We start from the raw sequence: 24,832 nt of genomic DNA on the forward strand, positions 1-24,832 counted from the left end.
CTCAAATATTAATTATTATAATAATTATTATTATAAATAAATTAAAATTATTATATTATATTTTTTATATTTTAATTTTATAATAATAATAATAATGATAACCATATTATTATAATTTTGATTACCATACATGATTAATTTACTAATAACTCAATGAAAATTAATTTTGACACCATTTTTGTTAGTTGTGACGCTCCAAAGTTAGCATGCAAATGTAATGCCGTCCTCTAACTGTTACAACTATGTGGAAATAAAATAATATTGGCAAATAAATAAATAAGTAAATAAAGAGATCACAGTATCAGTTCTCACTGCCTCTGCCTTCTTTATATTTATCGCTTCGCCTTCAAAGCTTAAACTTCGGTTCCGATCTTTGAGCTTTCATTCGCTCCTCAGGTAGTCTCTCTCTCTCTCTCTCTCTCTCTCTCTCTCTCTCTCTCTCTCTCTTTTATCTCTAAGAATCTCTATGATTTTTTTCTTTGTGTTTTCCGCTACTAGAATCTCTGCTTTTCTTTCTGTTTTTTAATTTTGTAAAATTTTTGAGATTTCTGTTTGAATGCTGAGAAAATCTACCAGTTTAGTAAGTTATTGAAAGTGCTTTGCTGTTTTTCTTTGGTCCTTTCTCTGGCGGCATTTTTTCTCTGCCGCCAGAACTTCAAGTGCTATAGTGCATTAGCGGCGAAATAAGGTTTTATTTATTTATTTATTTTTTGAGTTAATCTGTTTGGTTGCTGAGAAATGTATGATAAATTCCAATTTTCTTAGTTGTATAGAGGCATTGTTTTTGTCCTTGCTTTGCAGTAGTCTTGTCACAGGGTTTTAGTGGGTTTTTTTTTTTTCCTTTAAATTTAGTATTTACTTTGAGAAAAAGAAAGTTTTGAATAAAATTTGATCGGATCTATATTTTTGTTCATTTTCTTACATATTTGGCATTTGCATGTTGATATATTGAGCAGAGATTTCTTTATTTGCTTGAATTTATTATTCTGCTCAGAATTAGTTTCCAGTTTCAGCTGATGCATGGTGGATCTGACTGCTAGTGCTATTTAATTTATTGAGCCCAACAATTTAAATAAAATGGTAGCTTTGATTTTGGGAACTTTTGTTATTATTTAATTTTTTAAAGTTAATTTACGAGAATGGTTTTTATTTTCTGAAAGAACTTTTTTCTTTTCTTGTTCTTTGCTTTTTTGGGTTATAATTTCTGTAACTCCATAAAATAAAGTGAAGTTCAGTGCGGATCTGGCATGGTAGGTAGCAATGTCCCTCTTGTACCAAGATTTTATGTTGCATTGTTTGCTCTGCATAGCTTTTTTTTTTTTTTTTTTTTTTTTTTGTAGTTTGTTTTCTTTCTATAAATCCATCTGGTTGTTTTCACCTAATATGAATGGGGAAAGTAAGCAAATAAAGTTGATATCTATTTCTTCTGTTTGTGCCTTTAACCTTTAAAAGAAAATTATACTTTCGTCCGGCAAGAAACTTTAATGTTACTTGACATGCTTTCAACTTTGTGAGGCTTGTTCTTGAATTTATATTATTCTTTTATTTTAACTTAAACAACTATGGATGATTGATCGATCATGAAAAAAGAAAATAACCTTAAACAACTAATGATGCCTTTTTTCTTCTTGCTTCTCTAGATTAATAGGTGATTGATCATGAAAAAAAACCTGTGATCTCTATTTTGTCTGATGCATTAAGTAAACATAGAATGATTTGTATGTTTTCATTACATTATATTGTATTTGGGTAGCATTGGCGTGTACCTCAGGGTTTTCACTATGCTCAAATTTACTTCATTTTGCTTTATGATTCTTATTAACCTTTGGAGTTTATTCATTTATTTTTGGTAGGATTGAAGTCCTTTTTGTTTGCTTGTTTGCTTATTTGCTTTACTTAAGTAGTATAGTCAGGTTCTTTTTGGTTTCTTGTTGATTACCTGTTGCTCTGGTAGTAAAGGTTTTAGATGACTTATTTCTTTACCAACTGCTTTTGCTTTCTCATATGGCTGAAGATTTCAAACTCATTTTTTGTTTCTGCTGGATGCAGAATCATATGATTCCTGATACATCATAAGAACTTTCTTTGTTTCATGATACTTTTCAATTTACCTTTTCATTAGCTACTTGTATATTGAGTTTTATTAACTCCACTCAGTGTTGGAACTTTTTGTGAAATGTGAATAAAATATTTAGCACCTTTCTCTGGTCTGTGCTCATCCAAAGGAGTATATACTGTTTGTAAGGAATCAACTTTATCATCAGTACATGTGTAACTTATTATTTATCCAATGCACATGTGCTGCTGTTGGCATTAAAGCAGTTCTTAATATTTGGGTGTGTTAAATACTTTGTTTTCCACTTTTCTTTTTGATTGTTGAGAAAAGGGTTCATACTTTGATAGGAACTAGCAGAGCATATTTTGTTTAGTGCTGAGTCCTCTAATGGAGGAAATTTTGGCTTTGAATGGAAATATGGGCTTTAAGTTTTGGCTGTGTGAACTTGTATAGATGCAGTTGGAACCATTGTCATTGTTGGCCTATTAAAAGTTACCTTCCTGTAAGTCAAAACTTATCTAGAACCCATGAAGCTTCTAACCTGTGTGTTGAGTATTTGAAAACATGTTTCATTCCTTCTATTGGCATATTGAATATACTGGTTTATTTATACCATCTTGCTTTATGCTTTACATGATCTGGGGAAGTCTCCTTGTCTAAGTTTTACAATTAAGTTTGCTATTCTTTTGTTCTTGATAAGTTTTCCACTTTGTGGATTTTGGAATCTCTGGAACCAAGTACTGAATTTAAGCAATTTTGTCATTTTCTATATAGTTAAGAGGGGTATTCGCTAAAGCACAATGTCAGATCTTGAGGCTCCCTTGCGTCCAAAGAGGAAAAGGGTGCTTGTGGACTATTTGGTTCAGTTCCGATGGATTTTGGTTATTTTTGTTGTCCTTCCAATCTCCTTTACAATTTACTTTCTCATTTATCTTGGAGATGTTAAGTCTGGGATGAAATCCTACAAGCGACGCCAGAAGGAACATGAAGAAAATGTTCAGAAAGTTGTGAAACGCCTCAAGCAGAGGAACCCATCAAAGGATGGTCTTGTATGCACTGCCCGTAAACCCTGGATTGCTGTTGGAATGCGGAATGTTGACTATAAGAGGGCTCGGCATTTTGAAGTTGATTTATCAGCATTTCGCAATATTCTTGAAATTGATAAAGAAAGAATGATTGCAAGAGTTGAGCCACTTGTAAACATGGGGCAGATTTCTAGGGAAACTGTCCCAATGAATCTTGCCCTTGCAGTGGTTGCTGAGCTTGATGATCTTACTGTTGGTGGGCTCATCAATGGTTATGGGATTGAAGGAAGCTCTCATATATATGGCTTGTTCTCTGATACTGTTGTAGCTTATGAAATCGTTCTGGCAGATGGTAACGTTGTCAGAGCTACCAAGGACAATGAATATTCTGATCTTTTTTATGCCATCCCTTGGTCTCAAGGGACACTTGGCCTTCTTGTTGCTGCTGAGGTAAAACTTATACCCATTAAAGAATACATGAAGGTCACATACAAACCTGTTGTGGGTACTCTCAAAGATCTAGCCCAGGCTTATATGGACTCATTTGCACCTAGAGATCTTGATCAGGATAACCCAGTGAAGGTTCCAGACTTTGTAGAAGGCATGATTTATTGTCGTACTGAAGGTGTGATGATGACAGGGAGATATGCCTCAAAAGAAGAAGCCAAGAACAAGGGCAATGTAATTAACAGTGTTGGTTGGTGGTATAAACCTTGGTTCTACCAGCATGCACAGACAGCCTTAAAGAAAGGAGAGTTCATAGAGTACATCCCAACCAGGGAATATTACCACAGGCACACGAGGTGTTTGTACTGGGAGGGAAAACTTATACTTCCATTTGCTGATCAATGGTGGTTTAGATTTCTGTTGGGCTGGATGATGCCTCCCAAGGTTTCTTTGCTCAAGGCTACCCAAGGTGAAGCAATCAGAAACTACTACCATGAGATGCATGTCATTCAGGATATGCTTGTTCCTCTTTACAAGGTTGGAGATGCCCTAGAGTGGGTTGACCGTGAGATGGAGGTAACCCTGCTCTATCATACTGGTTATTATTTTCTTCTTGATATTTTTAGTAAGATTAAACAATTAATTACCTCTGTTTAACGTTCTACCTAGATAAAATTGGTTTAAATGTGAAGTGAACTGCCTAACATTCTGGCATAGTTTAGTGTGGAGGTTGGGAACAAAGCACAGAAATATGATGATATGATTATCAATAGGTGTTTTACCATTATGCTTGTTTAGTGGCAGATCTTAACCCAGGCAAAGGTTCAATGAATATTGATAATATTTGTTGTACCTCGGAAAGGTTTGAAAGCCATTTCATGTTATTTGAACCCCATGATGATGCAACGGTGTTTACATGAGATTTAAGGGTCAAAATATTAATATACTGAATGTTGTTTCTAGATATACCCCATTTGGCTCTGTCCACACAGACTATTCAAGTTGCCTGTCAAAACTATGGTGTATCCTGAGCCAGGATTTGAGCATCAGCTCAAACAGGGTGACACACCCTATGCTCAAATGTATACAGATGTTGGAGTTTATTATACACCAGAACCTGTATTCAGAGGTGAGGTGTTTGATGGTCCTGAGGCAGTTCGTAGAATGGAGAACTGGTTGATTGAGAATCATGGCTTTCAGCCGCAGTATGCAGTTTCTGAGCTGAGTGAGAAGAATTTCTGGAGAATGTTTGATGCTGGACTCTATGAGCAATGCCGGAGGAGATATGGAGCTGTGGGAACCTTCATGAGTGTCTACTACAAGTGCAAGAAAGGAAGGAAGACTGAGAAGGAGGTGCAAGAAGCTGAGCAAGCCCACCTTGAGACTGCTTATGCAGAGGCTGATTAACCAATGGATTGAGCATGAAGTGAATTTGGTATGGTTTGGTGGGATTTCTTTCGCTGCTTTTTTCTTTTAATCACTTTCTGACTTTGCCTGTGAGTTTTCCATATGTAGCTGAAATGCTTTAGTTGATGCTTTATTTTCTTGTCTTGGATTTTTAACGGATTGGATGAGATTATGGATGATTTTAATGTTTTAAACAGTTCATGGTCCGGATGCGTCCTCTCTCTCACCATGTTGATTTTTCACCCTTAAATCCACAATGGATGGTTGAGATTTTTCATTTTAAATTTTTAGGAATGTTGATTATCCAATGAAAATGAAATCTCAACCATGTAATTTAAAATTAATGCTTCATATCTCAATTCAGTTGGTCTCTTCTTGGACAGAAGTCTTGGACATTATTATTATGCATAGGCATTATTAGGTAATAATTATGCATGGCGACTTAATTTTATTTTACGAGTGTTTAATTAAATTTTAATTTTTTTTAATAAAATTCATTGAAATTTATTGTAATCTTATAAAAATTATTGTGATAGAAAATGAAAGATTTTTTATCCGATTAGTAATTATTGATAGAGAAGGAATGGAAAAAGAAAATGGGTTGAAGTTATATATATATGTGTGTGTGTGTGTGTGTGATATATATATATATGTGTGTGTGTGTGTGTGTGTGTGTAAAATAATAAAATAAGATAATTATATTTATAAAAAAGTTGATAAAAAATAAATTTTATAAAAGAAATTAAAATTTTGTGATTTTATGAAAACGCTTGGATGATCATGTGTGATATTCACTTGACGTAATTGGTCCAATTGATTTTGGAGTATTACAATTAATATTAGAATTACTATGAACTAAAAAAATTGTTGTGCAAAATTGATGGGTATGTGAGAAAAGAGCTATTCATAACTAGAGGATGAAATTGTCTTTATATATTTTAAGTATTTAGATATAGTAACTTTAACGAAAGAAAAATATATATATTAAATTTTAAATTTATATTTTAAATTTATAATTTATTTTTAATGAATAAATTTATATTATATAATGATAAATTAAAATTAAAAAAAAAAAAATAATCTCCATGGAAAACCTGCTCCACCCCTGGAAAGGTTTCTACTTCCACTCTAATTTTTTGCTGTAATTTACCTCATTACCATCTCTACCGATAAACTACGACATTAGCATACACAATATCAGCGTGAGTTCCAGTAGAGGGATATGAGTTAGATAAATGATTTACAGTCTTAGATGATTCCTACATTACTGGTATATCATATAGATAAATTATTTATTATATTTTTAGGTTCATCTATCAACATAATTTGAATTAATTTTTTTGAGTCATGGATTAGAAAATGCATTTATACAATCCTAGTTCACTATTTTGGGCTTCACCCAGGAACTTGGAACTGCTCTTAAGTTACATTTGTTTTATAGAAAATATTTTATATATAGAAAATATTTTATGTGAAAATTAATTTAAAAAAAAATATTTTTTAATATTTGATTACACTGTTAAACTAATGGTATATATAATGTATTTATATCATGTATGTATAAATATTTTTATTTTAATAAAATTATCAAAATTTAGAAAATCACTTAATATTAATGTTTTTATCTTTAGTAATTGAACCGATAAATTTATAATTGCACCAAACAAGGTAGTGACCTGGTCAACCCGATGTTTAAACTAGTGAATCAGTATGATCTAATTGACTGACCAGTTTAGTTATTCAATAGAGTTATTTTTTCAAAATATTGATATAAAAATTGAACTCAAAACCTAATAAAAAAATCCTTAAAATTAAAATCAATCGAGTTAGCTTGATAGTTAGCTTTTTTTTTTCTTTTCAAGATATTTATTTTTTTAATATATATTTAATATTTTACAAATATTAAAAAGAGGATGATATATTTATATAAATTTTTATGCATTATATTACTTAATATTTTTATATAAAATTTAAAAACATTAATAATACTTATTAAATATAATTTAATAAATGTTAAAGTTTCATTTAAATAATTAAAATTTAATTAATTATATTTATTTATTTGTTTATATTAATAGTTGTTATATTTAATTAATTTTTAATTAAATTATATATTTAATTAATTTTTAATGACCCACTAATTAAATTATTGACTCATTGATTGAATTACTGACATCCTTTGCTGGGTCAACTTTCGTGCCGAATTTAATAATACTGTAATTTTTCTTAATTTTTACTTTGATTAGAAAAATATTTTCTATTAACTCATTTTTTTGAGTGCTTCAAACAATAAAAAATATAAAAAAATATTTTCTAAGAAAATGTTTTATGCAAAACAAACACAGCTCAAGTCATTGAACATATTTATGTGCTTATCTTTAGTTTGTAATTTAAATTTTGAAATCATCAAATATTAAGCAAAAATTATGCATTTATTAAAAACTAGTCACATGGTCTCTAAATCAGAACTCTTCTCTCTCTCTCACAAAAAAAAAAAAAAAAAACTACTAAATCCCGTTTATAGTCTAGGAGAGGTACCTTTTAGCTGTCGACCTCCCCCTCCTCTCCACCTTTTCTTTTATCCATGTTTCTTCTATTTTTCTTTTTTACTTTTGAGGAAATTACAAAAAGTAATATATGGTTTCATTAATTTTTAACTTAGGGTCTGTAATTTATTTCATGAATAAATGGCACCTGAGTTTTCACACCATCATAAAGAAGACAACTTTTTGTCAAATGCTGCTGACATGAAATAAAATAATAATATTTAATAAATCTAAATGATTTAAAAATGAATAAAAATTAAGAGGGAAAAACAAAAACTTTAACCCCTTCAATAGTACAGACGCAACTATGAAAGCAACGTGAAACAACTTGGTTTTATCGTCTTGATAGTCTTCATCATCAAACATGGCTGGAATCTCCATTCTTGCTATCAAAACGTGTCCAAGAGATGGTCCTCAACGATGAAGAATGACAGCCACCTTATATATGTAGAGATGATTGCACATATGAAGATCTTTCTGTTCTGTCATCTCTGTAAAAACTTCGATCAACTCTTTACTCCTGGGGTTGCTTACAGGTCTCAACTCTAAACTCCTTTGCATTATGATGATCTTTGCATTATTTATGGCAATGAAGTGCCAGTTGGAAGATCAAGTAATTTGGGCGTAAAAATGGAGATTGACACGGACGTGGGGCTCGAAGGAATTAATGGAGATGCAAATCTGACTGAAGAATCCGAGACATGTGATTATAGGAAAAAATGGAAACTTTTAATGTTGTCAAGCTCAGTGGCTTCTAGGAAAGTCAAAGACAGAAGATGGAGAATCCAAAAGCACTTGGTCGGAAGCTGCACTTGGTGAAAACAACGGGAAGTAGAGAGGCAAAAATAACATATGTCAATCAAAGTCATTGTTGATGCACTTCAAGTTATACTAGATATGGACGATGAACTCTTCTTGGAAGCCTATCAACTTCTAGAACATAAGAAAAAGGCCAAGGTATTTGCGGGAATGGATGTAAATCAGTGGAGGAAATGGTTATTTAGAAAGCTCCATAGATAGCATCTACCTAACTTGTTAATGTGGTATATTATCATTATACAATTCAAAGTTTTGTTTGTAAAATAGGCCAAATGTCAAAGCAATGTAGTTTATTTCAACCAAAAAAAAAAATCCTTTGATTTTTTTGGTTTATATATATATATATATATAAGGCTCATGCTTGTGGTTTTTTACTTGAAAATAGCGTTAGGGAGATAAACAAAGATTCTCTATATGTATTCACAAATCAAATTAGAATGCCAAGCATATTAGCTTCAATGGTAATAGGTCTGCTTCAATGAAGAGCCTCTCTGAAATGTCAACTTTCGCTAATTGTTTCGCAAGAGCATTCAAAGTAAAGGGGAGAAATGGCACCTGATTGATAAACCCAGCAAGACAATAAGAAAAAGAAAAGAAAAACTAACATATGATAAAAAAGAGTAATAAAATATTAATAGCATTATTGGTATTGACACGATGATAAATGCCTACACTCCATAATATTGCCGCAAATTCAACCAAAGATAATTTCCATGTTCCTGTTTCATTTTCATTAGATGTTAAACTTATAGAATTTACATGCTGTTGATATCTAATATAGTTTTGCAGCCAGTAAGCAACACATCTATCTATAAAATTATAGGAAAGGACCAAACTAGAAATTATCTCACAGGTTTCTAGTGAACTAGGACTACGTTCCTCACCTTCTTTACTTTCTTGCCTTTGTTGGAGAAAGAAGGTGCGGACATATCCCATATCAATATTAGCACATCTAATATTGTTTTTGGTCTTTCCATGTAACTGCAATTATAAAAGTTTAAGTGCAGCATAACATTAGTTAAACTGGTAAAATTGTAATGCAATCTAGACTTAAGCATAAGTTTTCTGCTATTTAACAAGATTCTGACTAATCCAAGACATTAGAATTGAAGAAGAAAGGGAAGAAAGAAAAACAGAGGGAAGAACAGATAAATAGAAGAAGAGAGAAAGAGAGAGAGAGAGCGATGAGCTCTGACATCTTCTCCTTTCAGGGACTTGACTTTCCTCAGCTCTCACATCTTGTGGGACTTGACTTTCCTTAGCTATGATGTGGTTGCAAAGCTAGTGAGATAGCGATACTCATGCTCATGAGAACATGATTAGAAAGAAGGAGGAAGAGGGTGTAAGAGAGAAGACTAGAGAGAAAGGAAAGGGGGACTCATAATTATAATAAAAAATATTTTTTAATTGCATATTTAATGTCACATAAGCATCTGTTAATGGAGAAGAGACTGAAAGTCGTCTTTTGCTATTGGTCTTTTGCTGTTGGTGTGAGATCTTAAGGTATCACTTTATCATGAAGTGAAAATGGTTGAAATAATGTGATACTTTTTTTTTTTTTTTTGTAATTTCCCCTTTTCTTTTATTGTATTGCTTTTAGTCTCTATTTTTTAGAGTTTTAGTACCCCTCTTTCGGATGGGATTTTGAAGGGTCTCTTTATAGCCAATATGCTTTTGTCAATCCAGTAGTTAATCTATGGCTATCCTTGCCTTCTCCGCAATAGAAGGGTGATCTCCTCCCTCTCGCCTATCGGTTGGGTTGTGTATAGTTTGTTTGTTTGTTTTTTATTTTTTATTTTTTTTATTGTAGATATGTGCTTGAAGGTGAGGGAAGTGGTATCAATCTACTTGTGGATGATCCAGAAATGTCTCTAGGGGTCTCCCTTTAGGCGGGTGTCTTCCGAAGTGACGGTTTTGATCTACTTTGGGTTCCATTTCCATGAGGGCTATATGAAAATGAGAAGCTTGAATTTATGCCATACCTCCCAACTTGTCTAACTTTGGCTCCTAGCCTCCTATGTGATAGTTGACTGCTGCATCACTCATCCTTTACTTTTAGGATTAAAGGTTTTATCCGAAAGCTCCTTGGCTGTGGCAGGGATTTGTGCTTACCTTATGTTTTAGTTGAGTTCTCCTATTTGTATGCTTCATTAACATTTATGCAATTTCCCCTCTAGCAGTTCTTTGTTGCATTGGTGTCTGTTGGAGATTTGGGTTTGAGTCTTATACCCATTTTACCTCCAAGGCTCCATGTAGTTAGGTTTTGTGCTATCTATTATGGGCTAGGGTTTAATTTGGTGTAACAAATTTTTTATTAAACTTGGGATCTTATAGTGATGTTTCTTCAACGAAACATTTCTTACTTAAGAACTTGTCAGACGTGAATATACAATTTCAATGAAACATTTCTTACTTAAGAACTTGTCACCCGTGAATATACAATTTGCTTATGGGATAAATTTCATAGGTCGTCATTGAACTTAGGGTATTGTAACAACATTATCTTTAAATTTTAATTTATAACATAAAACTCCTTTGACTTTAATTTGATTAACAATAAACTCCTTTTCACTTATTATTATCGGTATTTACTATTGCGGCAAGTATTTCAAAAAAAAAAAATGTTCTTCTCTCTGTCTCTTTCTTTCCACGATCTCTCATGTCTCTCTCTCCTCTATTCTCTCATCTCTTTATCTTCTTCTCCATTCAAACACAACCAACGCCTACTTCATTCACAAACTAAATCCCAATCAATCTTCTCTACTTACCCTTTTTCTCACCTCTCTCACGCCTTATATCTCATAACCATTAACAAAGAGTCCTTGAATTCTTGCACATTGTCATCTTCCTCTTCTCTGGCATTCTTATGGGCTTCAGCTCCTACCACCAGTATACTTCATGGTTCTCCTATATTATTTGTGTCAAGGCCAATCAATTCATGAGCCTCAAAAAAGCTGGCAATTCAGCACAAGTGGTGGCTGTGGTTCTTCTCCATCTTATTCAAGAGTGTATTGTTGGGTACAAAAAGAAGAGCATGTCCTTGTTGTCATTGTTTGAAAGAGCAACCTCATGTATTTCAAAACAAATTGAAGATTGCCCCAAATGTAACGCCTAACTACTCCATTTTGACAGATATGAAAACGACTCTTCATGAATTGGATTTCTTGTCTTTTGCCCTTAATTAATTTCTATGGTTCTAGTGTGATTAAAGCACTAATTTCTTGTCTTTGGTTTCTTAAGGATACCATTAGAGCCGTTGAGCTAGGATTGTGCAATTGATTTCAAATTTGAATTTTTTTTTTACTTTGAAATTCAAAAATTAGCTAGAGTTTGTTATGGTGGTTCGTGTAAATGTAATTTTAACTTTGAGTTGTTTTGTTATGTTGATTTATGATGAAGTTTGTTTTAATGTGTTGATGTTATTTGGTTGGTTTAGTTTAAGGGCTATTCGGTTTACAATAGAGATTAGGGGAGGGAGGAGAAATTTGGATTTGGTTTTGTGAATGAGGTAAGTGTTGGTTGTTGAATGGAGAAGAAGACAGAGAGATGGGAGGAAGAAAAAAGATAGTAGTGAGAAATGACTGAGAGAGAGAAGAGAAGATTTTTTTTTTTCTACTTTATGCTAGCCAAGTTAATTAAAAGATTAGTGATAATAGGCGAGAAAGAATTTATTGTTAACTAAATCAAAATTTATGAGGTTTTATATTACAAATTAAAGTTTAAGGATAATGCTGTTATAATACCCTAAACTTGGAGACCACCAATGAAATTTATCCTTTGTTTATGCTATTATTGTGCTTGGCATATCAGTGTGTACCAAGTTATATATATATATATATATATATATATATATATATATATATATAAAAGTGGATAAGTTTCTTGTTAGTGCATAAAGGTTGGATGGATAGAAAATGAATTTATTGTCTTCTCAAAGGCCTTACTGTATTTTATAACAAATGTGGTTAGCATTGGAAAAATATGAATATTTAGGCTCTTGTAAATGAAATTTATCACACTTTAATTCTTGAAATGTTAATATTTTAAATTAGGGTGTATCTAATATAAGCTTGAATTCATATGTGAATAATTTTAATAGTTGTTAGATTAAATATTAATATCGATATATTTGTAAAATTAATTAAAGTATATATAAAAGATACATAAATTTAAAGATAAATATTTCATTTAACTGTCATTAAATTCATTTTCATATGAGCTCAAGTTTACAGTAGTCACACCCTTTAAACTAATACTTTTGATGTGGGTGGATTTGAAATATGCTAGAATTTCAATCCTTTAGGTCAAGAAAATTTTGTAAGTTATAACATTTATATGTAGTCTTAAAATTTATAGTTTTAACGTAGAAAACAAATATTTTGGTCATAATTATCAAGTACGTGTCTCATTTAATAATAATTTTTTGTTAATATTTATTCTTTTTGTGTTTTACACTTTCTTCTTTCCAATTAAAATTTCAATATTCATCAAATTGTTTTAGAAATAAATAAATTATTAAATAATATTAAAAAATTTAAATAAAATGGATTTATTATTATTAATTATTTAAAATATTTAAAGATTTACAGTCTAAATTATTAATATAATGTAAAAAAGTAATTAGTTTATTTATTATAAAATTTTTTTTATTAAAAATAAAAATGAATTTAATATACCTTATATCTAATAATTTGATATTAAATAATTTTATAAAAAAAATTCTGTAATAATTATTATGAAATAATTGTTACATTGAATAAAAAAAAAAACTAGCCAAATCTAATGAATCCCACGAAATCACTTTCTTATCCAGACAGATTACAAACCTAATTTCCGGTTAGATTTAACAACAATGATTGAACCATTATATTATTATTTTTTCTATGAAATCTTGTAAATGACACATACCATAAAGAAAGCTATGCAGAAATAGAATAAATTTTATGGATTCAATTTTTATAAATAATAGCAATTGAGATATAAATTACAATTAAAAATAAATCGGCAAAAATAATGAATGCTCTCACTTCACATTCACAGTAAATACCCAACCAAAACCAATATATAAAAATGACACCTAATTCATCAATTTCCAGCCGCCAAAAGAATATTTCTCTACTAAAAACCAACTAGGAGGTAAGAATCCCCATCATGTGAGGGTGGGTTTGCCCTTTGCTTCACCGTCTCAACCTGCAATGAAACAATGTTGCAAATCAAATGAAGATCATGTCAAATCCGCAACTCTTTTCTAAAAACATCATAAAATCATAAAACCATTTTAAATAAAATATTAATTGTTTAATTAAGTTCAAAATGACACTGAAAATTAAGAGCATGAAACTTATAGAGTGATTTCTGCACTTTAAAAGAGTGGGAATATGTCATTACCATTTAAATTCTCGTCCCCTTTTTAAGTTAACCAAATGGGTCCACCATTCCATGCTTGCTGAATTATGGTGTTTCCTCTACTGACAACAAATGCCCAGATAAGGAGAAAGAAGATTTAGGAATTGCTTTCTTAAGCAGGAGTACTAAAACCAACTCTTTGCAAGCTTTTCCATGTCATATCAAGGGTTGAAGAAACTTGAGCCACCCATATTGACAGCAATTAGAACCGATATGCTTGTAAACACAGCAAGCCAGAATATGACTGATCCTGCGATTAACAAGTTGAAATGTGCATTACAAAAAGCATAGTTGAACCAACCCACAAATATAGAACTAATTGATACCTCCAGAACCTTCAGGATTGTTGTTCAGATCTGAAGGAATTGATTCAGTATTAAGACTACGTGATGCTGCAGCTGAGACATCATCCGAAACTTTGTTGCTTCCTGTCTCAGATGCCACGATCCCTTGAAATTCCTCACTGACAATTAAAGCTGCTAGAACGTCCATAAATGACTCTTTATCTGATTCACTATATGACTCCCTTTCAGTTGACATGGAAGTAGCATTTGATTCTTCAGAATCAGACAACTCATCATCTGAAGCATCTGTATCAATGGACTCCACTGCAGTCTTGTCATCATCTTCATCCTCAACATATGCTTTATAAGTTAGTCGAAGTAGTACTTCTCCAGAGGAGCCTTTTCTGAACAGTCCCCAACCTCCTCGTAAAACCACAATCCTGTCTGTTGGTACTGTGTCTTGGAGAGATCCTAGATCAACCTGAAAATATCATTGGATTTTAGAAAACTATACAAGAATGTTGGAAGACATTAACTGCAGAAAACTGCTCAATTGGAATTTCAACTTGCTTATGAAGTAGTCAACACCATTTGCACTCTCAGTGATAAACTTGGAAAGATAAAGAAGGTATCCTAGAACATGGAACTTGAACTGGATTAAAGAAGTGTAACTTATGAGCCAATGCAACGGAAACAAAAGTTACACATATTATGAAATTGTGGAAGTTCAATAGCAATCAACACCACTTTGCACTTCCTACTAAACTCTTGGTATCTAGAAACACCTGATGATATCAATCCATCCTTTAAAGTATGAAGAAATTGAGTTGATAGGCTTAGATGATTGGTGCACAGTTTATTGTCTTCAACCTATGACATAGATTGTTCAAAGTGAGAAAGGATACAAGACAAAGAAGGCAGACGGTGTGTTATGGTTCTGGGAAACTGATCTGGTTATGGGACAATTAACTTGGAAATCAGAGTGCAATGGGTTATGCCTTTAAGATTTCCTCCCCTTATGACCTATTTTCTACTAAAATAAGAACTTGTTGAGAGAGTACTCTTCAATCTCTGAGTTCTACAGAAACTTGACCTCGCTGGAAAATATGATTTATTCAAACTAACTTGGTAACTACCCACAATTTAAGCATCCAGGAAACCAAGGAAACTAACCAAATCTAAGCAACACAGAAAACTAGCCAAAACATAAGCAATACTGGAAAAGGAAATACAAATGACACTTAGGCAAACTGAGTGTATAGGAAACTAACAATTAACTCTGAATTTATAACATGGTGTCTGGAAGTTGGCAGTGAGAAAGTGAAAACTGAAAAGGTCAGGTTTTTGAAAAGTTTGCATAAGTAGTAGCATGTTTAGTTTTTATAGGCGCAGGATGAGTTACCCATAAATGAATAGCAACATGCAGAAAAAAAAAAAAGTAATATTCCCAAAATTACATCATTAGGGATCTGCTTAATTATTTTTCCAGAATTTAAGTACTAGAAGTGTTTACCAAAACCAAATCTGAAAAATAAACAATAAAACGAAAACAGAATCAGAGAAGTGAGTTTTGGTTCTATTCATGATTTACTTAGACTGTTGCACTAACCTAGTTCTAGGCAGAAGGCTTTGTCAAATAAAGCAGTTACTGCCCAGAAGTCTATATATGGAAAGAGGTCAGGTCAACTTATACACATACACACTATTTGTGCATGTCAAACATTCATGTAAGAAAGTTGCCATGAGATAAAAACCCTGCCAAATGCATCTGTACTATATATACATTGAACTGAAAAGCCCCTATGCTACATAGAAATGTGCAATTGAGCCCTCCTTGTTTATTTTGTTCATTATGATATAAAATTTTATTTTTGGTACAAATTAGCCTTTTATGAATAAAAAAAGTGGGAACTATCAACACGTCCAAAAATATTATTATTGTGTTATTTTTAGATTTTCAATTATTAGTCCTTTTATATTATATCAATAATGTAATAATTTTTCTTTTCTAAAGAAAAGGAAAACTTGAATCCACCTCTGTCATCCCCAGCAATGTTCTCTCTTTACCACGTTGAATCACAAACCAGCAAAAAAGAGATTGGGATCCCAGCAACCAGAAAACTGGTTTTTCTTCCTAATGTTTTTACATAGATAAATCGAACACAAAATTGCTCCATTTGACAAACCAAAAACACTTTTTTTTTTCTTTGTCAGCAATTTATAGGATTTTTCATTCTTAGAGAGGTCGGCAACTGACTTGGAAGAGAGTAGTACAACATGACCTAGAAGCATTACAAATTTCCAAATATTTAACTCAAAATCGTTTAAAGTTGAGAAAGAGAATCCATATAGCCGACCCCAAATTTTTGGGATAAAAACTTAGTTGAGTTGAGTTGAGAGAGGTCAATTTGATCCAAAAATAAAAGCTTTGTATCCAATTGAACAAAATAAAACAAGAGGGGCCCAATTGCACTTTGCAGTACAGTGCAGGGGCCTATAGATGCATTTGGCTATTAAACCATGCCAACACATAGGAGATTGGAGAGCTCATGTTAATTCCAGAAAAATCTGTTCAGAGAATAAGATATTTACCTCTCCAGTACCAATAGTGAAATCTGTAAATCCAAGGGAATCTTTCACTTGGATGTATAATTTTTGTTTCCTAGGATCTGTAACAAGCATATGAAAATCCTGCCAAAGTCATAAAAAATGGTTAATTTAATGAAATCTTACTGCTTCAAGTTAAATGCATCCTTGAGGTATACGATTCCAGTAGGAAAGAAATCTTTGTTAATACATGAAACACACTATGCAAAAAACAAACTATAACAAGCTTCACCTGATTCCAAATTGGCTGACCAGGAGGCCCAATGACAGTGGTCTGACTGTTCTTTTTACTATGTATGGTTTGATCTCCCAGGCTTAGAGCAACATATGGATCTGTTTTACCTAATAAACAGGGCATATGAAAGGCAGAAAAGTATAAGAGAACCAAGAGACCATATTCACTGGTGATCAATGTTTTATATGTTCTTTACTTCTGTTATGAAATGGACATTGAGTGTCTGACAATGCTGAAGTCAGGGAAGGGGAAGACAATATATATTGTATGTGTGTCATAAATTTACCACGTCAAAAATGTATCATATCAATGCAAAAGTGCTGAAGTAAAAGAACACTCAAATATTTATGACTCAATTAAAACACGAACACGTAATAGCCCGCATTCTTCCTTCCGAGGGAGAAAGTCAAAGGGAAAAAAACACTCGTCTATGTTTGTTGCACCAATTGGACTCTAGAAATATATACTATTGCCCAACCCAATCCTTTCTTTCTTTTTCTGTCTCTTCACTTCGTATGGGACAAGAATAATAAAACTATACATTAAAAAAAAAAATACTCGATAAAAGAACATAAATAAATATTATATTTCTTAAATATTTCAAACTGAAAGAAATTGATATTTTGGAAATTAATTTATATATTATATATGTAATATTTTGTTTATTTAACATAATATTTATCTATTTTTTGCTATATCAATAATTATTTTGTATAATTAATCTGTCTTGTCCTACATACATCAAGTACAAGATAGGACAACTATTTGATTTGTCTAGCCTTACGTTGTCTTGTCCTATACCTTACATGAAATACGTTCCAAATGTTACTAAATTATCAAAACTAAAAATTACATGAACAAATCTACAAAAATTATTTTTCCTTTGCTACATCAGATAGGCATCATATAATTCAGTTACTATTTACTAGATATGGCAAGCAAAAGTCCTCTTATGAATTGCAACTATGGCATAAGTTTATTTTTCTCCCTAGATGGGTGATAAACTTAAAGAAACATGAGAAAGAAAAGGAAAGAAGTAATTTCTACCATAGAAGACATAGGAAAGTTTCCGAGAATCTACAAGAGTAACTGATAGCTCTCCAACAAAATCATTGTTGCCTTCTTGCATTTCTCCTGATCTGAAATCATTTGCAACAGGGCCAACTGCTTTTCCTTTTTGAAAATCCAAGACAATCTTCTTTGGACGAACAAATAGTCGAGGTAAATCCTCAGTAAGAAGTTTCGTCAAAAACCTAATAAAATGCAGTGAATCATTTTTTTTAAGGAGCAAATCACTCAAAATCTTAGCACAAACTGTACAGAGCATAAACAAATAACCAAAACATCAATCCACATCACTAAATGCTAGGGTCCATAATTTTATCTTAAATTGCCAAGCCAACCCAAATAATAAAAGATTATTTATTAAAAAAAATAAATAAAAAGAAAAAAAAGGGGACAAAATCACAATATGATGCTTAACATACAATATCAAGTAACAAATATGGATTTTATGATGATGCCATCAGTGTCATTACCCACCAAAAAACAAACAAAAGCACATTTGGAATTCATATGGCAACATTCTCTTACAACACCGTAAGGAAATTCCTATAAGAAGAAAAAAGAAATGGGGCAGTGCTGAAAATAGATTGGTGGTTCAATGCAAAACAAGAAATCTCAAAAAAAAAAAAAATTTGAAATGAAAACTATAATTGCAAAATATAAGTGGTTTAATACAAGATAAGAAGTCCCAAAAAAAAACATGTTGATAATGAGAACTACAAATTCTGTTTAATATATTGGATACCAACTAGTTTGGGATTATGGCTTAATTGATTTGAGTATGCTAGATAGCAAGTGGAATGAAGTGTGAAAGGGCAACTATTTGGCATTTTTATATAGGACTTGAGTGTTTCAAAGAAAACACGAAAAATATAGTACTTCATCTACGTTCTAGATAAAACATCTTCAATGTTAAGAATGTCAAGCATCCCAAAAGACAAAAATGAATGCAGTACAATAGCATAACAATCATGTTAACATAAAATTTCTTTTGTGATTCTTTTTATTTGATCATCAACACATACATTCCCTTTCCATGATTTGTATTAGAATTTTGAATTAAAGGGTAGAGGTGAATAATTGGGCTTGAGGCTAGAATTCAAGAAGCATGAAATTTAAGCTTACTTGGGTTTCGACCAACCATTGCTAAAATGTTAGAACTAACCTACTGGTTAGTGGGCCTTTTACCCTTACACCTTTACACATAGTGTTTTATTAGATGTGAGATTCTTAACACTCCCCCTCAAGTGGCAACCGAGATTGGACATCCAGTTGGCACTTGAAACCCTTCCTTTGAAACCAAATTCGGTCTCACTAGGACTAACCATCCAGACGAGCCCAAAACTAAAATGTAGCGGCAACACCGAGAAATAAAATTGCAACCGAGCCTGACTTACTTTGATACCATATTAGAATTTTAAATTGAAGGGTGGAGGCGAATAATTGAGCTGAATGCTAGAATCCATGAAGTATGAAATTTATGCTTACTTGGGCTTGGACTAATAATTGCTAAAAGGTTAGATATAATCTATTAGTTGGTCTTTCACCCTTATATACCCTTTACGCTTGGTGTTCTTTTTAGATGTGGGATTTTTAACAATTTGAAACTATAACCTGCAGTCATGGTCATATTCAAAGAAAATGATCCACACCTAAAGCTCTAGGCAATGGGGTTTCCGTGAGCATGGTTAAAGCCTCTATTTGTGAAACCCCATGGTGGAGAATATCCAACTTTTTGAATGGTCTATAAGCAAATAGGTGAGGGGGTGCATGGGGGCAAGCCCCTCATGGTACAGAACAATATTGTTAGCCCTGGATGGTTCTAATTATGAGGTTTTAATCTTGTAATTAAGAGTTTCTCATATTACTAGTGTAAAGAGGAAAAATCCTACTCTATATAAAAAGGCACCTGTAGTGAACAATTGCAAGACGCTTTGTAGGGACATAGGCAAATTGCCAAATTTCTTAAGTTCTTCATGTATTATTTTCTCTCCTTTTGTGTTTGTTATTCTAATTTCTGCGTGTATGTTATGTGGATTATTTTTCAACAATTTAGCATCTTCATTGGCATTAAGATTAATGTATGACCATTAATGTACAAACTTTCAAAAAGAAATTCCCAAATGTTAGCTTTATAAAGAAATAAATAAAATAAGAATTTGAGCCATCCCACCCTAACAAGGCATTAAAGTCAATGCAAAATCTCAAAGGTTAAAAAAAAAGCCAGTCTCTGAAGTAAGAAAGTGATAGTATTGGACGAAAGCTCCTATGATTAACTGGCATTTAACAAGAGCAAGCATAACTAGGCAGGATGACCCCCTAAAATAGAACTTAAAATGCATAAAATAGACCATTGTTCATTGAATCAATAAGTGTATATTGGCTAGGCCTAATGCATCTTGCATTGCAGTCCAATTTCCCTAACCATAAGTTCGAAAATTTTGGGATAACAAACTGAATTTTCAAATATAGACAGTTTGATCTCTGGTTATTGACTATGAAAGCCTACCAAAAATAAAACTTCATCAAAGAGCAACAAAAATAATGGCCTACATTAACTGAACCAGAATTAATTTTCATTGACACCAGATGCAATTCCCAATACTTTATGCATATATAATGCAAATATCTACTTCCAGTATCAATTTTCTGAAATTGGGAAAAGAACAGATGTGAGGATTCTATGCCTGTAGCAAATACAGAAGGGCACAAGAAGAAATGGGCATTCATACTGGCCTATGCCCAATATTATCCAGAGCTTCAAGCACTGTACAATATAAGACATAGATCAAGTTACGCTATTTAGCCCAATTTTTTATAAACTTCACATTCTTGGTAGACAGATATTGTCTGTGTGGATGTGCTCATCATGAATGCAGAATTCCAGTTCCCTGATTTATACCAATTTTGCATCAATTAATTATCTTATAACCATTGCCCTTTCTTTTTATTATTTTCCAGCTCACTATTTTCACACCACATTTAACAAGGGGAAAAAGACATGAAAAATATAAGAAAAAGCTTAGAAGTTCAGCAAAAACAATGGCCAGGTAAGTTAAGAAACATGGAAAATACACTAGTCTCAGGATGCATAATTCAATAAGAAATGAAAGATGAATCCATCCTTATGACAGTGAAGTAACAATTTAACCATTAAATCACATAACTATAATCCATATTAGGATGGATGAGAAGTGTGTAAATGGCAACTAACATCAGCAAAGGCCATTAACTTAGTATATTTAACAGTTTAATAAATATTGCAGAAAGTTCAAGCTAACATGGATGTTAAGATTTGATAAAACTGTGTTGTAATATAATAAAATGCTGAGACAAGAACAAGTAAAATAGACAAGTGGGGCTTGCACAGCCCCTTAGATTTAATCAAATCAATAATGGAAAAATTACCTTTTAAACCTAAATAGGGAAAAAAAGAAAAAACTAGAAAGAAATAAAGAAATATAGAAACATATAGTGCAACTAATACTGACTTGGTAACAAAAATTCACTTACATTGAGAGAACAGGTATTGCTGGTGTTGCCCAATGCGCACAAAGATGAAAAAAGAAGAAACATATATTAGGATCTCCTATGTCAAATGATTTAGATATGAAAGCAAACACAAACAAATACGCAAAAAAGAATGTCTTTTCATTATGTGCATGGTTCCAATTCTAAAAGCATCTTCATTTTATCAATCATATGATAAATTTATCACAAAAGCAGCTGCCAATTTCTAAAATGAACCATTTAATATGAGAAATCAGCAAATGCAGTCTCCCAAAGCAAGCAAGACTTAGCACAAATCTTCAGTGGATATAACAGGTTTGAAGAAGAATAGAACCATAACTTCAGCACATTCCTTGTTTCCTTTGACAAAGTTCATCAAAAACCAACAAAATGTATAGTGTCTACTAGAAAAGCCTTGTGTCAACTTTAAAATTTTTTCAGCTGACTTATTTTGATTCATCTTTGTCTAATTCCTTTGGACAACCAAACATCTAAGATGTGATAGACTCAACATCTGCTTTGAAACTACATTGCAAAAACAACTGGAGAAGGAATAGATGAGAATTATCTAACAATTTAAGTGAGAAAGAGAGACAGAGAGAGTGTGAGAGAGAGTATAAACCCCTCTCTAGTTTCCAATAAGGGCTCAGTGACTCCGTTGATTGATCATTAGGATATTCTCATCTGGAACCATTAATAGTTAGCATGGTATCCTTGTGCATTTTTGACAATTAATTTAGAATTACATATCTTCCTATCCCAAGGCCAGTAGGAAAGTTGCAAATTACTTGGCGAGGATGCATCATAATCATTAATTCCTTTAATCATGTAACAACTAATATTTATGCAGTTATTTACAAAAAAAGTAGGAAAATTAAACATATTGAAAGCAATACTAACACCAAAAAAAAAAAAAAAAGATATAACTCCTTCATTGATCAACCATGACTTACCCATCAAATTGAACAAGCGGAATGGTGACAGTTCAAATTTGATCTTCGGAAGGGACACAAAAGCCCATGAAACAGCTCCCACCCAAGGCTCGGATGGTATCAACCGCACTTTGACCCACAGTTCACCATCAATGTCAAAATCTCGAACACCAACTGGGACAACAATGGGGATAATTCCAAATTTTAGTGAAAGCATTAGCAGCATGCGAGCACCACCAGTATACCGGAGGCCTATTTGATACCTAAACATATCAAAGAGAAAAGAATCAGTTAAATGCTTTATGGAGTTAGTAATGAATTTTTGAAGTAGAATCTATCTGAAATTCATAATAATAACAATGACAATAAAAAGATGACATATCTCATATTGAAAAGCTTGTTAACTGATGAAATTTTTTATATTTATTTGATTTGTCCAATCCAATACTCCAGCTTTAGCTCAATGTTGATTTATTTAGTAATTGATTAACATTGAAGATATGATTCCATAACTACCTGTGCGTTTGTCTGCAAACTATTCATCAATGCGATCATCATCAAACAATAGTAACATCAATAAGAGTACAAACGATTAATGAGCTCTACAAAACTAAATTCATAGCATATCATATCAAAGAACCATCTAGGTAGTGAAGTAGAAATCATAGCATTATGAGTACATCTTCAGGCACTAAATAAGCAGAAATTCCAAGCAGAACAGTGCTGAAACTTCCACGACTTCATAAGAAAATTAGTGAAAGCAGATAAAGAGGTAACTTACTGCAAATCGTTGACACGGCGTGATGTTCTGCGCTCAACGTTCCTGACAGACAATGGCTCGTCTCCCAAGGAGAATTGCCTAATTTCAACTCTCTCCACATAATCAGGCTTCTTCAGATCATCAATGACAGGCTGCAACAACCCAAAAATCCAATTCTCAATCCCGGGTCTATACACCTTCCACAATTTGCCTAACACCATATTCACCCACTCCACCGACTCCTTCCTCTGCAAATCCTTCTCCAAGAATAACGAAAAACTTGTGGGAACTTGCGGCCACGGCCCACGCTGCTCGCCTCCGCCGACCATCTTGGCCATCTTCCTAGAAGTCCATAGCTTATCAAAAACTACCCCAACAAAGAAGAAAAAGACAAATAACCCAAAAATATTTCGATTAATTGGAGGAGATGGAATTGGGTGTATGACTCCCAATTGAGTTCTTAACTTGTCTAGCATAGGATCTTCTTGGAAACCAGTGAAATTTGAGCCCATTTGGATAGACGACGAAGATGATGAGGAAGCTGATTCATCCGAAATCTCATGTTCGGTCTCCAATTCATTAACAATTTGTTTGAGAAGAAGGGTTCGCGCTCGTGTATGAAGCCTGGTTGAATTACCAGTGCCATTAGTGGGAAATACACAAGCACGGAAAGAGAACTTGTGAAGCTTTTTCCTCCTCCGTTTGGATAAAGGGATTGAAGGGTAAATGAGGTTTGAATTTTTACAAGGACAGAGAATCTGTGAGAAATCAAAAGAAGAAGAAGAAGAAGAAAGAATGGAGTTCATATTGATGGAAAGAAGTGATGAAGAGACATTGAAATGAGAAGGAAGAAAGTTGCAGAGAAAATTGGAAATTGTGGAGGAGATTGTAAAAGCAAAAGGAAGGAAAGAAAGGGAACGAAGAACATGATTCATGTGTTGTGGCTGACGTGGATAACGAAATCAAAATCCTCTCTTCCTTCTAGATTTGGAATTAAGCGCACGTGGGTCGGAGCCAACGCGCTTCCCATAAACTTGCACATGTACTTGTAAGCTCAGACGATAAGCCTGGGGCGCGTTCGGTAATTTTAATTGTTGTGTGTATTTTTTCAAACTGGTCGAAATCTCGCAACGCGCGATTAATTATTGAAATTATATTGATAAATTAATTAATAAATATTTTAATGAGAAAGCAAGTTTTATTGTTTTAATAAATTTATATTATTAAATTTGAATTTCAAAATTTCAAGTGAGTTAGACATAGAAGATGTTGACATTTTTATTAAATAGAAAATAGATATTTTAAAGAATAAATGTATTTTTTGGAAAAAATTTAGATTTATGAGATAGTATAAAATAATAAAAAGTGATACAATAAAAAAAATTGTGATTTAAATTAGTTTAACCATACAATAAATCAATGGAAGGAAAGTGACAGTGAAAAATAGTTTACTTCAAAGTAATTTTTATAAGATAAAAAATTTATTTTGACTCTTAAATTATTAGTTAAAAATTATTTAAATTCTTAAATTTTCTTTGGATCTAAATAAGCCCTTAAAATTTAAAAAATAGATCAAATAAGTTAAAATTAACAGTATCACCTAATGCAGTAAAAAAAAATAATAAAGTTAATTATTTTTTAAGTAAAATATTAATTTTATATTTAAAAATATATAAAAGAATTTTAAAAATATTTATTTATTTCAAAAAATAAAAATTAATTCCAAACATTTG

The 24,832-nt window shown here is 32.3% G+C and overlaps 2 protein-coding genes across 3 annotated transcripts; one reads left to right on the top strand and one right to left on the bottom strand.

Moving 5' to 3' along the window:
• Positions 1-237: 237 nt before the first annotated feature.
• LOC110649201 (delta(24)-sterol reductase) lies at positions 238-5,141 on the top strand. The gene is made up of 3 exons (XM_021803683.2): positions 238-396; positions 2,831-4,104; positions 4,492-5,141. Exons 2-3 carry the CDS (start codon positions 2,857-2,859, stop codon positions 4,933-4,935), a joined length of 1,692 nt encoding a protein of 563 aa, XP_021659375.1. The 5' UTR covers positions 238-396; positions 2,831-2,856; the 3' UTR covers positions 4,936-5,141.
• An 8,089-nt stretch (positions 5,142-13,230) lies between these two features.
• Positions 13,231-24,244, bottom strand: LOC110649200 (tricalbin-3). 2 transcript variants are annotated; one of them, XR_009148246.1, is made up of 9 exons: positions 23,121-24,244; positions 22,361-22,602; positions 21,411-21,429; positions 17,880-18,085; positions 16,830-16,939; positions 16,583-16,681; positions 14,033-14,471; positions 13,689-13,956; positions 13,231-13,490 (listed from the first exon to the last, which is right to left on the bottom strand). XR_009148246.1 is itself a non-coding variant. In XM_058145671.1 (8 exons), exons 1-8 carry the CDS (start codon positions 24,032-24,034, stop codon positions 13,868-13,870), a joined length of 2,118 nt encoding a protein of 705 aa, XP_058001654.1. In that variant the 5' UTR covers positions 24,035-24,244; the 3' UTR covers positions 13,231-13,867. The 2 variants fall into 2 exon arrangements, 1 of the variants encoding a protein (XP_058001654.1); XM_058145671.1 differs by having other exon boundaries at positions 13,231-13,956.
• Between the last annotated feature and the right edge of the window lie 588 nt (positions 24,245-24,832).

This window comes from Hevea brasiliensis, chromosome 4 (assembly GCF_030052815.1).
Source record: "Hevea brasiliensis isolate MT/VB/25A 57/8 chromosome 4, ASM3005281v1, whole genome shotgun sequence".
In the NCBI taxonomy this organism is placed as follows: domain Eukaryota; kingdom Viridiplantae; phylum Streptophyta; class Magnoliopsida; order Malpighiales; family Euphorbiaceae; genus Hevea; species Hevea brasiliensis.

Excerpts from the sequence above, each read along its gene's own strand:
- LOC110649201 (XM_021803683.2), top strand. The coding sequence starts at position 2,857 with ATGTCAGATCTTGAGGCTCCCTTGCGTCCAAAGAGGAAAAGGGTGCTT. Across the intron at positions 4,105-4,491 it reads GGGTTGACCGTGAGATGGAG|ATATACCCCATTTGGCTCTG; the intron begins GTAACCCTGCTC and ends TGTTGTTTCTAG.
- LOC110649200 (XM_058145671.1), bottom strand. The coding sequence starts at position 24,034 with ATGAATCATGTTCTTCGTTCCCTTTCTTTCCTTCCTTTTGCTTTTACA. Across the intron at positions 16,682-16,829 it reads GTCAGCCAATTTGGAATCAG|GATTTTCATATGCTTGTTAC; the intron begins GTGAAGCTTGTT and ends TGACTTTGGCAG. Across the intron at positions 13,957-14,032 it reads CAATCCTGAAGGTTCTGGAG|GATCAGTCATATTCTGGCTT; the intron begins GTATCAATTAGT and ends TGTTAATCGCAG.